The sequence below is a fragment of the Lichenostomus cassidix genome, chromosome 29 (genome assembly GCF_008360975.1).
Source record: "Lichenostomus cassidix isolate B80296 chromosome 29, HeHo_3.0, whole genome shotgun sequence".
Taxonomy (NCBI): Eukaryota; Metazoa; Chordata; class Aves; order Passeriformes; family Meliphagidae; genus Lichenostomus; species Lichenostomus cassidix.
In genome coordinates, this window is record NC_139509.1 from 2802593 (window position 1) to 2815515 (window position 12923).

At 65.0% G+C, this 12923-nt stretch overlaps 2 protein-coding genes across 4 annotated transcripts; both read right to left on the minus strand.

Moving 5' to 3' along the window:
• Positions 1–1754: 1754 nt before the first annotated feature.
• Positions 1755–5215, minus strand: ATG101 (autophagy related 101). Of its 3 annotated transcripts, none has more exons than XM_085041039.1 (3): positions 4085–5215; positions 3077–3365; positions 1755–2593 (listed from the first exon to the last, which is right to left on the minus strand). In XM_085041039.1, exons 1-3 carry the CDS (start codon positions 4204–4206, stop codon positions 2189–2191), a joined length of 816 nt encoding a protein of 271 aa, XP_084897165.1. In that variant the 5' UTR covers positions 4207–5215; the 3' UTR covers positions 1755–2188. The 3 variants fall into 3 exon arrangements, with proteins under 3 accessions (XP_084897165.1, XP_084897166.1, XP_084897167.1); XM_085041040.1 differs by lacking the exon at positions 4085–5215 and adding an exon at positions 3867–4010; XM_085041041.1 differs by lacking the exon at positions 4085–5215 and adding an exon at positions 3873–4006.
• Positions 5216–6511: 1296 nt separating this feature from the next.
• NR4A1 (nuclear receptor subfamily 4 group A member 1) lies at positions 6512–12360 on the minus strand. Its single transcript, XM_085040970.1, has 7 exons — positions 12228–12360; positions 9202–10007; positions 8832–8961; positions 8566–8717; positions 7989–8191; positions 7725–7903; positions 6512–7644 (listed from the first exon to the last, which is right to left on the minus strand). Exons 2-7 carry the CDS (start codon positions 10003–10005, stop codon positions 7388–7390), a joined length of 1725 nt encoding a protein of 574 aa, XP_084897096.1. The 5' UTR covers positions 10006–10007; positions 12228–12360; the 3' UTR covers positions 6512–7387.
• Positions 12361–12923: the final 563 nt, after the last annotated feature.

Below are 12923 nucleotides of genomic sequence, written 5' to 3' on the forward strand. Positions count from 1 at the left end.
AGGGCTTTGCAGTGCTGTTATTAAAGCTGTGGGATTAAAGAGAGGGGGGTCCTGCTTTTGGGAGGAATTGGGAGCCCTCCCCACATCACCAGCCCCACTCTAGTGTGGGGTGACCCCAGCTCACCCCACTTTTGGTGACTATGGGGGGCTGGGAACAGATTCAAGACTGGGAGGGGCTGCAGGAGCAGCAGGATGAGGTCCTAGGAGCAAAGGAAAATGGAGCAGAGGAGCAGGATGGGGCCAGGAGGGCAAAAAGGGCTTGTGGGGGTGAAATATGGCCATTGGGGGCTGGGAGGGGCAGGATGCAGCCCCAGACCCCAGCAGTGGTACAAGGGCCTGGCCTCCCTCGCTGAGCCCCACCAGCCCAGGGATTAGCCCTGAAACAGGGAATAAAAGTTTCCCCTAATCCTCTCGGGGGGATTACCAGCACTGCCACGCCCAGGGTGGGATCTGGCCTGGCCTCAGCCCCCCCAGTGCCGCTGCTGACCTGGGACCTTTTAACCCACCCACATGAGCCCCCTGCTCCATCCTGGGGACCCTCAGAGATACTGTGGGCAAAGATGCTGCTGTCCGGCCGTGTCCATCCGTATCATGCCATGTCCAGCCATCCATCCATCCGTCTGTCTGTCTGCCAGGCTGAGGCAGGTCCCTACCTGCCCTCAGTGACATTGTCCCGTGTGAGTCCCCAGCGCTCGGGGCAGGATCCCAAATCACATCCTGCTCTGTTCCCAAGGGTCACTGGAGATGCTGCAGGTACAGTTGCTGCTGCTCAGCCATGTCCATCCGGGTCGGTCCACGTCCATCCATCCATCCATCCATCCATCCGTCTGTCTGTCCATCCGTTGGGCTCCACCTGCCCAGTCCCTACATGCACTGAGTGACATCCATCCATGCAATCCCCCAGTGCTGTCCCACTCCCTCAGAGATGCTACAGGCGAGGACGCTGCTGTCCATCCACATCCAGCCATGCCCAGCCATCCACCTGTCCATCTGTCCACCCACGAGGCTCCAGCTGTCCCCTACGTGCCCTCAGTGCCACCGTTGGGCTCGGACAGGCGCCGCTCGCCCTGGGCAGTGGGAGCTGCCAGGCTCTCAGCCTGCAGGAGCAGGTTGCATCCGAGGAAGAGGATGGCAAAGGTGACAGCGAGGCAGAGCACCAGGACCACGGCAATCTGGGCAGCCTCACTCACCCCTGTGTCCTCGCGGGTGGCGTTCATGTCCCCCTCCTCCTGCTCTTCTTCCTCCCGGGAGCCGAGTGTGCAGCAGTGACAGACGGGGAGGGTTTAAGTGATGTCAAGAACTGTCTTATCCCCCCTCCCATGGCCCCCCTCGTGCTCGGTGGTGCTGGGTGCCCCCCCGGGAAGGGGCAGCAGCTCTGCCCGGCCTTGGAGCCTTCCTGGAGGGGTGCAGAGCCCCACAAGGAAGGGGGAGTCACCTCAGCCCCCTCCCCAGGTGGCCTTGAGGGCAGCTGGGGCTGCCCCACTGTGCATTCTGCCTCTCCTCACTGTAGGCACTCAGCCCCACGGCACTGGGGTGCAATGGGGACCCCCAGCTCAGCCCCACAGCACTGAGTTTCCCCATGTATGAGTGTGCAATAGGGTCCCCAGCTGAGCTCCACAGCACAGGGGTGCAATGGGGACCCCAGCTCATCCCCTTGGTTTTGCATTTGATGGGGACCACCAGCTCAGCCTGAGCATCCACTCCCCCTCCCATGGCCCCCAGCCCCCCCAGCCAGGACACGACCAGGCTCCATGTGAAAGCAGAAATACTTTATTTCTGGGGAAGCTCTGCCCCACCAGGGACAGGGGTGACATCAGGGGACAAGTGGTAATAAGGGACACGGCCAGCACTGGCTGTGTGGCACCAAGTGTGCTGTCGAGGGCTGGGGTTCAGGTGTTGCCCTGACCCCCAGCACCCTCTGCCAGGCCCCAGCACCACGCTGAGCTGGTGCCACATGTGCCCTGAGGACTCACCCAGTCATCAGCCAGGCCGGAGCTGCCAAGCCAGTTCTCCAGGATGGACAAAACCCCACAGCATAAACCAAGGAGGAGCAACCTCCAAATTACAGGCTAGGCCAAGCCCAGCTCCTCCCAGAGGCGTTTTGGAGGTGAAGGAGGGGATCCAAGCAGAGTCGCTGTCCCAGAGAAGTGCCATTGCCCAGGGTGACCCTGCCTGGGTGACACCAGCCCTACAGCGCCAGCGTGTCCTTGATCAGGCGGCGCATGGTGGTGGTGACTGAGGTGCCCAGGGAGTCCGTGATCTGGTAGGAGATCTTGTACAGGTAGGGCTGCACGTCCTTCAGGCTTGTGTCGAAGACGTTGTCCACCTCGGACTGGGTGGGCATCTTGGGCAGGTACTCGTGGCGGTTCATCACCTCCACGATGTTGATGATCTTCTCACAGAGCTTCTCACCCACCTTCTCGCGGCAGATCTGCCGCTCTTGCTCGTTTGCCAAATTCACCACGTTCACCTTGATGGTCCAGAGCTCCCAGGGGATGCACTCGTCCGAGAAGGGCCACCGTGACTTCTTCTTCTGGTAGAACTCCAGGGAGATCTGCCCCATCCCGTCGGAGCCAGAGCCTCGCAGAGCATCCTGCGTGACAGCATGTGGTTCATGGGGGAACAGGGACTGACTGACCCCTCCTCAGGCACATCGCAATGGATTTTACAGAATCCAAACATCCTGAGCTGGAAGAGACCCCCAGGGATCACCCAGTCCAACTCCTGGCCCTGCACAGGACACCCAAACGAGAGTGTTGTCCAAACACTCCTGGAGCTCTGGCAGCCTTGGGGCTGTGACCATTCCCCCTGTTCAGTGCCCCACCACGCTCTGGGAGAAGAACCTTTTCTTAATATCCAACCTAACCCTCCCTTGACACAGCCCCCTCTACTCTCTTGGGTCCTGTCACTGTCCCAGGGAGCAGATCAGAGCTGCCCTAGGGATGAAGCTGCAGCCCCTGAGGAGTCTCCTCAGTCTCCTCCAGCTGAACAGATCTAGTGCCCTCAGCTGCTCCTTGTGTGGCTTCCCCTAAACACCCTTTACACTCCCACTTTCATCCCTGCTGGGCCCCCCTACCTTGAACTCCCCGACAGCCTTGCGGAGAGCCCGGTCGAGCTCCTCGGAGGAGACACGGACATAGGCAAAGTCGATGAAGTCGCAGTCCACGTCCTGGGTGCCCACGGTGCCGATGGAGTAGGTGCCCTCCTTCTTGTAGTGGAACTTGCCGGTGCTGCGGTGCAGCAGGATGGTGTGGAGCACGGCCAGCATGGCCTCCTCCACCTGCCGCCCCTCCACCGACACCTCCAGCACCTCGGCGCGGCAGTTCATGGCAGGGGCGGTGCTGGGGTGGGCACAGCAGCGGGTGCTGAGGGGACAGGAGGGCGGGTGGGGGGTGTTGGTTGCACCTCTGCTTGGGTGACCCCTCTGCCGACCCCCTGTATGCTGGTGTCCCAGGGAGTGTCCCTGCACAGGGACCTGGTGTGGTCCCCCCGGTACTCCACAGGGACGCAGATGTCCTAACCTCAGTCCCTCACATGCCACAAGGATCCAGACATCCTGGCACAGGCCCCCCAGAGCCCCACAGGGACCCAGATGTCCTGATTTGAGTACCTCACATCCCACAGATAGGAACCCTCCCACACATCTCGTAGCAGCTCAGGAGGGTTCAGGTCTCGGTGCCCCACAGGGATCCAGGTGTCCCAGTACGGGCGGACTTCCTCCACAAGGACCCAAACAGCCCGGTCTGGTCTCCTCACACCTGACAGGTGTCCCAGCCCGGCTCCCCGCCCACCACGGGGACACCAGGAGTCCCACTGCGGGCTGCCCAGTACCCCAGAGAGACGCGGGTATTCCGGTACAGGCCCACCCTCACCTCACAGAGCTCCCGGTCCGGGCGCTCCCAACACACCACACAAGTCCAGACGTCCCGGCCCGAGCCCACCGCAGTCTCTCCCGCAGCGCCTCAGGTTCCCTCGGGGCTCGAGGCTCCGGATCCCGCTCTGTCCCCGGATCCCCCCAGCCCCGGTCCCGGTCCCGGCTCCCGTCCCGGTCCCGACGCTCGCCCCGGCCCCGCTCCCCACTCACCGCCCGGGCCCGACCATCTGACGGCGCGGAGGAGGGAAGTGGATCATCCCATCTGCGCAGGGGGTCAGAGCACACCACCGACCACCATAGTGGCGCTTCCCGTCATAACCGCCCTGTTTCATCACTCCGAACTTGATCCCGTTAACACTGTGACACTTCGGTGCCGTTCCCTGCCGCGGCGCATCCCCGGGGGCGGAATTGCCGGTCCGAGTCGGCGGATTCCCCTCTCCCCGGCTTGGTTCGTTCCCGTGGGGCCATAGAGCTGCAGTGCGGTAGGGCAGAGCGGCTCAGCGGCTCTATTGCGCCCCCTGTGCTGGAGGCTCCGCGGCGGAACTGCAGCGGGGCGGGCAGTCCGGTGTCCCCCGGTGACCCCTGCGGGGACAAGGCGACAACGGGGGGACATGCGTTGGGACAGGGGTACGGACCGGGGCTATGGGGACCACGGGGGCACGGGGAACGCCTATATGGGGACAGACGGGACACAAGGATATGGGACAGCAGAGGCATAAGGAAAGGTGGGACACAGGGGCAGATGGACACAAGGGACAGAGTGACACAGGGATATGGGGACACAGGGGATACTGGATAAAGGGACATGAAGATTAGGGAGACAAAGGGAGAGTGGGATGGCTGGATATGGGTGGATGTGGGGGACACATGGATATGGAGACACAGGGCACAGGGTATAGTGGGAACAGGGACATGGGGACTCGAGGGACACTGGAACGGGGGATGTTTGGACATGGGGACACAGGGCCTAGGGGATACTGAAAACAGACATGGGAACATGAGGGATATGGGAACAGGGGCATAGATGGATGGATGGTCACGGGAGACACAGGAATAGTGGGATGGATGGACACGGGGACAGAGGGATGGATGGACAGACATAGGGGACACAGGGAATGGTGCCATGGGGATTTGGGGCACTGATCAGCCACGCTGCCATGGGGACACGTGGCCTGGTGTAAACAGCAGCAGGAATGTGGCCGTGGTGTGTCGTTGGGCGGGGAGCCGAGCACACACCGGGACACCCCTGTCCGAGCCGTGCAGCCCCGGGACCACCGGCCTGGCCAGAGCTGTCCGCGGAGCTACTTTTAACTTGGCCCTGCTGGTACCATCTCCGCCCCCCCTGCAGCAGCCCCTGCCAAGGGAACGGGGACAAGTTGGGCAGAGGCCAGCCCTGAGCTGTGGAGAGGGGACAGAGACCTGTGGCACGACCATTCCTGCGCCGCAGCCGGAGCAGAGCCGTGCCGTGCCGTGCCGAGCTGTGCCGTGCCGAGTTGTGCCGTGCCGGCTGTCCACCCCGTGCCCCCCGTGCCCGCTGTGTGGAGCTCCGCTGTTCCCCACCCCGACCCCGTTCGCGGCCCCGCCGTGCGTCAGCGCTGTCCCTGTGGCGGGGGCGGCGGCGGGGGGGACAGAGGGACCCTTGTTGTGTGTCACCGCGGGGCGCCCCCGGCCCCGCGCCTCAATGTGGCCCTTGTTCCGCACCGGCCCGGCACGGTCCCCGTTAATGCTCGCTCCGGGGCCAGGCTGTCCCCAGCAGGAGGAAGGGGACAAGCCGGAGGACACATCAACCCCGCGTGTCACTGCCTGCCTTGGGACCTCCGGCTCTGTCCCCAGCTCCTGGAATCGGGACCCCAAACGCCATCACCCCCCCCGCCAGGGCTGGCCCTGCCAATGGCCACGTCCCCAGGAACACGAGCGGGGGACCCGGTCACGCTTCCCGGTTATTTTGGGGAGGATAAATCAGGCAGGCGACAGGTGCGGGGCCGCCACCGCGGGGTGAGTGACGGTTCAAGGGCAGCGGCGTGGGCAACGTGCGGCTCCGGAGCCCCGGCTGTCCCCAGCTCCGGAGCCCCGGCTGTCCCCAGCTCTGGAGCCCCGGCTGTCCCCAGCTCTGGAACCGCGGCTGTCCCCAGCTCCGGAGCCCCGGCTGTCCCCAGCTCTGGAACCGCGGCTGTCCCCAGCTCCGGTGCCCCAGCTGTCCCCAGCTCCGCCGACCCGGCTGTCCCCAGCTCTGACATCCCAGCTCCCGTGCCCCAGCTGTCCTCAGCTCCATCGCCCCGGCTGTCCCAACTCCAGTGAACTGTTTTTCCGGCTCCAGCGTCCTGTTTTTATCCAGCCCAAGTGTCCCAGCTGCCCCCAGCTCCGACATCTACACTGTCCGAGCCCCGCCTGTCGCCAGCTCCGGTCCCCAGTTCTGACTGTCCCCAGCTCCGGGGTCCTGTTTTCCCCCAGCCCTCCGGCTCTCCCCTTCCCCAGAGTGCCCCCAGCTCCAACATCCCCACTCTCCCCAGCTCCAACATCCCATTTTTCCCCATCTCCAGCGTCCCAGCTGTCCCCAGCACCATCGCTCTGTCCCCCTCCCCAGTCCCCGAATATTAACTAACGGGGAACACAGGGACAAAAGTCCCTCTCAGCAGCTCTCACTGTACATACAAGTTTATATACAGAAAATGGCCAAAAAGAGGGAAACCCAGAAAAATATATATAAAGGGGAGGGGGCCGAGTTTGGGGGGACCGAAGCCCCCCCTCGCCCGCGCCCCTCACTCTGTACAGGACCCGGCCGGCGCTATTTACATCGGGGGCGTTTTTACAGGGGAAGGAGGCACCGCGCCGGCGATGCCCCCGGGGAAGACGGCACCGGGGCTGCTGTGGGGCTGCGCCCTGGGCCGTGAAGGCACATGGGGCACCCCCGAGGGTGCCCCCAAGAAGACTCAGGCATCTGAGGGGGGACCCAGATATCCTGGGAGTGATCCAGAGGGGATCCCAGGCATCCCTGGAGTGATCTGGGGGTGCCCAGGGGATCCCAGGCATCCTGTGGGTGACCCAGGGGAGGTTTCAGACGTTCTGGGGGGATACAGATGTGCCTGGGGGGGATCCAAGGAGTCTTCGGGGTGAGTTCAAGAGGGCGTTCCATGTGTTCCGGGGGTGATCCAGGGGTGTACATGGAGTCTTAGGGATGGCCCGGGGGGGTCCCAGGTGTCCCAGAGGTCATTCAGGGGTCCACAGGGAGGTCCCAAGCATCCCAGGACTGATCCAGAGGTGCCCAGCGTAGGTTCCTGGCATCCTGGGAGTGATCTGGGTGGTTCCTGGGCATTCTGGGGGTGACCCAGGGGGGTCTCAGACATCCCAGGGTTAATGTAGGGGTACCCAGGGTATGTTCCAGGCATCCCAGGGGTGACCCGGGGGTGCCCAGGGGGTTCCCAGGCATCCTCAGACTGAACCAGGGTTGCCCAGGGTGGGTCCCAGATGCCCCCAGGGGGGTCAGGGGCCGGTGGCAGCCCCTTCGCCCAGGGCTCAGAAGGGCAGAGTGTCCATGAAGATCTTGTCAACGATGGGTGGTGGCGGCACCAGGTCCTCCAGCTTGAGGTAGAAAATGCGCTGGAGGCCCTGGGTGCAGAGGCTGCGTAGCTCCGGCAGCTTCCCCAGCAGCTTGGAGAGGCAGCTGGAGCGCCCAGGCTCAGCCCCTGCTGCTGCCACGTGGTCCTTGAGGCAGCCCACGATGCGGTTCTGCAGCTCCTCCACCCGCCTGGGCTCCTTCAGCCCGTGCCGGTCTGCAATATACACAGGGTGTGAGGCTGCGGGGACAGGCACGAGGTGGGGACAGGGACAGCTGCAGGTCTGGCGGTCTCACCTGTGATGATGACGAGGGCGGCGAGGCAGGAGAAGGAGGGGACATCGACATTCATGCGGTGCAGGCTCTGGGAGAACTCGAGGATGGCGTCAATCCACTCCCCGAAGCCGCGCACGCACTGCTGCCGGTGCAGCACCACCCCGTTGCAGAAGATGAGTTTCCCTTCCTCTGGCTTGGAGCTGCCAGCACAAATCCAGGTGTCACCCCTCAGCACATCCCCACTTCGTGCATCCTCCCCCTGCTCCACACTGCCCCGGGGCTCACCGGTACGCCAGGCGCAGGATGAACAGCTCCAGGAAGGCTGACTCCAGCAGAAGATCCTGGTCCTCCTTGGGCAGCTCGGTGAATCCCTGGATCTTCTCGGCCCACTTGCGGATGACATCCATGGAGCCGGTGAGAAGGTCATAGAACTGCTGCACGTCCACTGAGTCCTCCTTCTCGAATGGGCATGGTGCTGAGTCCTGGAACTGGGGTGGGGATGGGTCAGGATTGGGATGGGTGTGGGGGAGAACTGGGATGGGGATGGGATCAGGATCTGTGGTGGGGTGTGGGTCAGGAACTGGAATGGGTCAGGCACTGGGACAGGGATGGATCAGGAATCAGAGATGGGTGAGGAGTTGGGATGGAGATGGGATCAGGAGCTGGGATGGGGATGGGTCAAGAACTGGGAAAAGGTTGGATCAGGAATTGGGACAAGGTTGGATCAGGAACTGGGATGGGGACAGGATCAGGATCTGGGATGGGGATGGAGATGGGCAGGGAACTGGGACAGGGAGAGGTCAGGATCCAGTCCCAGCCCTGGCATGGCCCTGAGGAGGGCATGGAGTGGCACCAGCCCTACCTTGGAGTAGTCGAGCTTGGTGGCACTGGGGATGGAGTCAATGTGTGCTCGCACCAGCGAGGTGATGAGGCTGACGGGGGATGCATCTGGTGGCTGTTTGGGTTTGGAGGGGAGACGACCCCGCCGCCCCTTGAGGCTGTCGGTCCGGACCACTGTGGGTGGGAATTGCAGTGAGTGTCTCTGTCCTCGGTGCAGCCAGAAAGGCTGCAGAGTGGGGACTCCCCAAATCCGCTGGGTACCCCCAACCCGGGATGGGACCCCAGTACCTTCTTTGACCATGCCGACGGCCAGGCACTTCTGGAAGCGGCAGAACTGGCAGCGGTTCCTGCGCCGCTTGTCCACAGGGCAATCCTTGTTGGCCAAGCAGATGTACTTGGCATTCTTCTGCACTGTGCGCTGCGGGTGGGGAAGGAGCGGCCGAGCTCAGCCTGGGGCGCCGAGCTCCAAACAAAAGCCCTTCTGTCCTCCCCTGCCTCCCGCTCCAGCCCGGCATCCGGCTCCATGTCCGTGGGGAGGGCTCCGTGGCCCCAATCCCTGCCCTGCCCCTCCCTGGGGCACCCCGCAGCATCCTCCTGCTGCTGCAAAGCATTGTGGGAACATCCAGGCAGCACGTGATGGGGTGGGGGGTCCCCTTACCTTGAAGAAGCCCTTGCAGCCCTCGCAGGTGCGCACGCCGTAGTGCTGACAGGACGCGTTGTCCCCGCAGACGGCGCAGCGTCCCTCGCCTGCCCCAGGGCTGCGCACCTTGCTGGGCGCCAGCGCTGGTCCCTCCAGCAGCGGTGAGCTGGGGGCCAGGGGCAGCCCCGCAAAACCCCTGGGGGCACCTTGGGTCGGGGAGAAGGCGTCCGTGTCCAGCAGCCGCGGGTCCACGCGGGGTGAAGGGCCCGGCTGACCTTTCAGGGTCGCGGGGGACCCAGCAGGACTGGGGGCCGGGGGGCCGAAGGCGAAGAAGGGGGGCTGCGACCCCCCGCCCTTGGCTGGCTCAGCCCAGGGCTGCCCACCCTCGTAGTTCGGCAGCGGTGAGTATGTCCCGAAGGAGCCCTCCCAGCCCGGGGCCTGTGGAGGCTGGAAGCCTGGCGTGGCTGGCGAGGGGATGGAGCAGGGGCTCCCGTAGCAGTCCGAGCCGCTGGAGGAGAGGGTCTCATCCGGCTGCCCACCGAAGGCGCTGGGATAGCAGCCGTACACCTGGAAGTCCTCCAGCTTGAAGGCGGTGGCGGCGCTGGACTGGCCGCTTGCTGGCAGCTGGTAGAGGAAGGCGTCAAACTCGCCGGCGTAGCCCTCCATGAAGGTGCTGAAGCTGGGCAGGGCGGGGGCGGCAGCCAGATCGGCTCCAGCCACTTCCATGGGGAATCGGCTGCCCTCGGGGCTGAGCAGCTCGGCTGGGCAGCGCTCACAGGGGCCAGCGGCCGTGGTGCCGTACTGGGCCTGGATGCAGGGCATCTCTGCGGGGAGAGAGGGGCGTCAGTGGAGACCCCGACATCATCCGGGCAGAGGATGGAGACAGGGCGAGAACCGTGGAAACTTCTCCACGATTCCTCTCGTGCTGGAACTGGACCCCCATAGCCACGGGCTGGCTGGTGGCGGCCACCACTGTCCCTGAGCAAGGTCACGGCACAGCCAATGGGTGCAAAGGACATCCCCAAAAACGCTGGCTTGGCAAAAGCCCCCGAAAGGGAAGGAGGGAGGAATGTGGCCAGCAGATTCCCAAGCCCTAGGGCTGGCCAAGGGAAGCCAGAGTCAGGGCTGAAACAGGTTTTGAGGATCCCACTTCCCCCATAACCACTTTTGGGGCTTTTTTGGGGGGGGGTCAGTGCGGGCAGACCCCCCGGGTGCAGGGGGAGAGGAGCCGATCCTCTGTCTCTGAAGCCCCTTGGGGCTGCACATGGATCCGGTGAGACATAAGACAACCGGAGTCCCATGTCCAGCTGAAAGCCAAGCCAGAAGTAGCCCCGATGGCAAGACGATAATGTAATTCATCTCGCAGACCTTTAAAGGTCACGCTGCACTGGCCTCCAGCCACAGTCCTGGCACGGCCCTGCTGCCAGAGCACCCGCCGGCCCCCGGATTCCCCCAGCCAAATCTGGGCAGCTCTCACGGGCACCAAGAAAGCCGACACCCGCCAGGAGCTGGGTTTAAAAATACCCAGCGTGGGTCCAGCCCTGGCACCCACCGGGTGGCACCAGCCCCCAGCCCGCTGCTGGTGTCCTGGTGGAGTTTGTGCCTGTCCAGCTGGGCTCAGAGGGGACAGTGACCCCCCAGCTGCCTCCCGTCCCCGAATGAAGCAGAGGGGACCTGAGGCCGTGATGGGGACACGGCCCCGGGGGACACTGTCTCTGCCGGCGGCAGTTTTCCTTGCCGACATGGAAATCCCGGCGCATGCAATGCCTCGACCCTTCCTGTGCTCCCGGTTATTTAAATGCTTTTGCTCTCACCTACTCGCTGACAGCTTTTGGGGTCCCCTGCCGGTACCGGGTACAGATTCCCGCAGCAGCCTCCGCGCTGCCCACGGCCGGGCTCTATTTGCAGATTCCTCGTTTGGGAGTGCAGGCAGCTGCCTGTGCCTAGCCCCGAGCCTGCTGCCTGCACGGGCGGGTGGCAGCCGCTGGCACCGAGCCCCGGGCCGCGGGCGGGCGAGAGCAGCCGGTGGCACCGAGGGTGGGTAACGCTGCCCACATCCCTGCCGGCACCTGCTGCCCGGTCATGCCGTAGCGGCTGCTGCCAGCCCTGCGTGGGCAGCGGGGGGTTTGCCTGCACATCGCTGTCTCCGCTGCCAGCTCCTGATGCTGCCTGCACATCCCTGCTCGCACTGCCACGTTCCCGGTGCTGCCCACATGCTGCTGCCTGCCCGCTTGCTGCCCACGCCAGTTCCCTGACCGCTCTGCTCGGGGATCCCGGGGTGATGCCCGGTGTGGGGTGACTCTGTCCCCGCAATCCCCAGAGCTAGGGTTTTCCTGCGTATGCAGCTGGCCCCGGTTGGGGTGCCGTGATGGGGGAACCAGCCCGGTCTCCCATAGCCCGAGCAGTCGCTCCCGGTCCTGCGCAGCTCCTCACAGAGGAGTGGGTGGTGCCGGACTCTTCCCGGGACCCCCGGGATCGAGACCTCTCGCTCTGCCAATTCCCGCCAGGTGCGCGACCCCCGGCTCCTCCCGGGACTCCTGATCCGGTTCCTCCCGGTGCCACGGGGACGCCCGATCCCGTGCACCACGCGCGACGCCCGACTCAGCTCCCGCCGTGCCACCGGACACCCCCAAGGGACAGTCCCGCACAGCGCACACCGCCCGGTCCCGTCCACCGTCACCCCCGACTGTCGCCGGTGGCACCTGGTGCTCTTTCCACAGCGTCCTTTGGACAGGCGAGCCCAGGCTCCCCACGGTTCCACCGGGACGCGCGACCCTGTCGCCCGTTGTGCTACCGGGACACCCGACCACATACACCTTGCAGGACGCGCACCGCCCTGAGCCCCCGGTGCCACCGGGATGCCCGACCCGAATCCCCCCGGTGCCAGCTGACACGCCCGATCTGAATCGATCCGTTCCCCCCGGTGCCACCGGTACACCCGACCCCATGCACCTCCCGGTGCGCGCAGCCCGCCCCCGCTGCCAGCGGGACCCCCCGCCCCCGGTGCCCCCCGCCCGGTCCCCGCATCCCGGTGCCGCCCGTACCCGGGTGCCGGCGCGGCGGCGCTCCGGTTCCTGCTCCTGCCACCGCCGCTCCGCGGGCTCCGCCGGGCTCCGGCCCCGCCACTACTTTCTCTTAAGCACTCGGTGACGGGCGGGGCGGCGCGGGGCCCGTGACGCACGGGGGGGGGCGGCCCCGGCGGGGGCGCGGCCGTGACGCACGCGGGGTTCCATTGACGCACCCGCGGCCCCGGCTAAAAATACCCCCGCGGCCCCGGCTAAAAATAGCTCGGGCGCCCCTCGCTTCCCCACATATCCCCCCCGGGGCTCCGGGGGCCGCCGGCGGGGGGAGGAAGGCCCCGGTGTCAGGGGTATCCCCGGTGTCCCCAGGGCGGGTGCCCCTTCACGGTGTCTCCTCGCTGTTGGTACTCCGGGGTTGGCATCCCCCGGTGCCTCCATCCCCGGTGCTCTCTTGCTGCTGCTATTTCCGGTGTCCCCTCGTTGCTGCTGCTCCGGTGCGCCCACCCTCGCTGACCCCTCGATGCTAGCATCACTTAAGTCCCTACCCCCGGTGCCCTCTCGGTGTCGGTATCCCCGATGTCCCCTCGTTGCCTGTACCCTGGTGCCCCCATTCTCGGTGCCTTCTCAGTGTCAGTATCTCCGGTACCGTTATCCCCCGTGTCCCCTCAGTGCTGGTATCCCCGGTGCCCCCTCTGTGTCGGTATCTTCAGTGCCCTCATT

Excerpts from the sequence above, each read along its gene's own strand:
- ATG101 (XM_085041039.1), bottom strand. The coding sequence starts at position 4,206 with ATGAAACAGGGCGGTTATGACGGGAAGCGCCACTATGGTGGTCGGTGG. Across the intron at positions 3,366-4,084 it reads CAGATGGTCGGGCCCGGGCG|CACCCGCTGCTGTGCCCACC; the intron begins GTGAGTGGGGAG and ends CTGTCCCCTCAG. Across the intron at positions 2,594-3,076 it reads AGGCTGTCGGGGAGTTCAAG|GATGCTCTGCGAGGCTCTGG; the intron begins GTAGGGGGGCCC and ends GCTGTCACGCAG.
- NR4A1 (XM_085040970.1), bottom strand. The coding sequence starts at position 10,005 with ATGCCCTGCATCCAGGCCCAGTACGGCACCACGGCCGCTGGCCCCTGT. Across the intron at positions 8,962-9,201 it reads GCTGCAAGGGCTTCTTCAAG|CGCACAGTGCAGAAGAATGC; the intron begins GTAAGGGGACCC and ends CCCCACCCGCAG. Across the intron at positions 7,904-7,988 it reads ATCCTGCGCCTGGCGTACCG|CTCCAAGCCAGAGGAAGGGA; the intron begins GTGAGCCCCGGG and ends TTGTGCTGGCAG.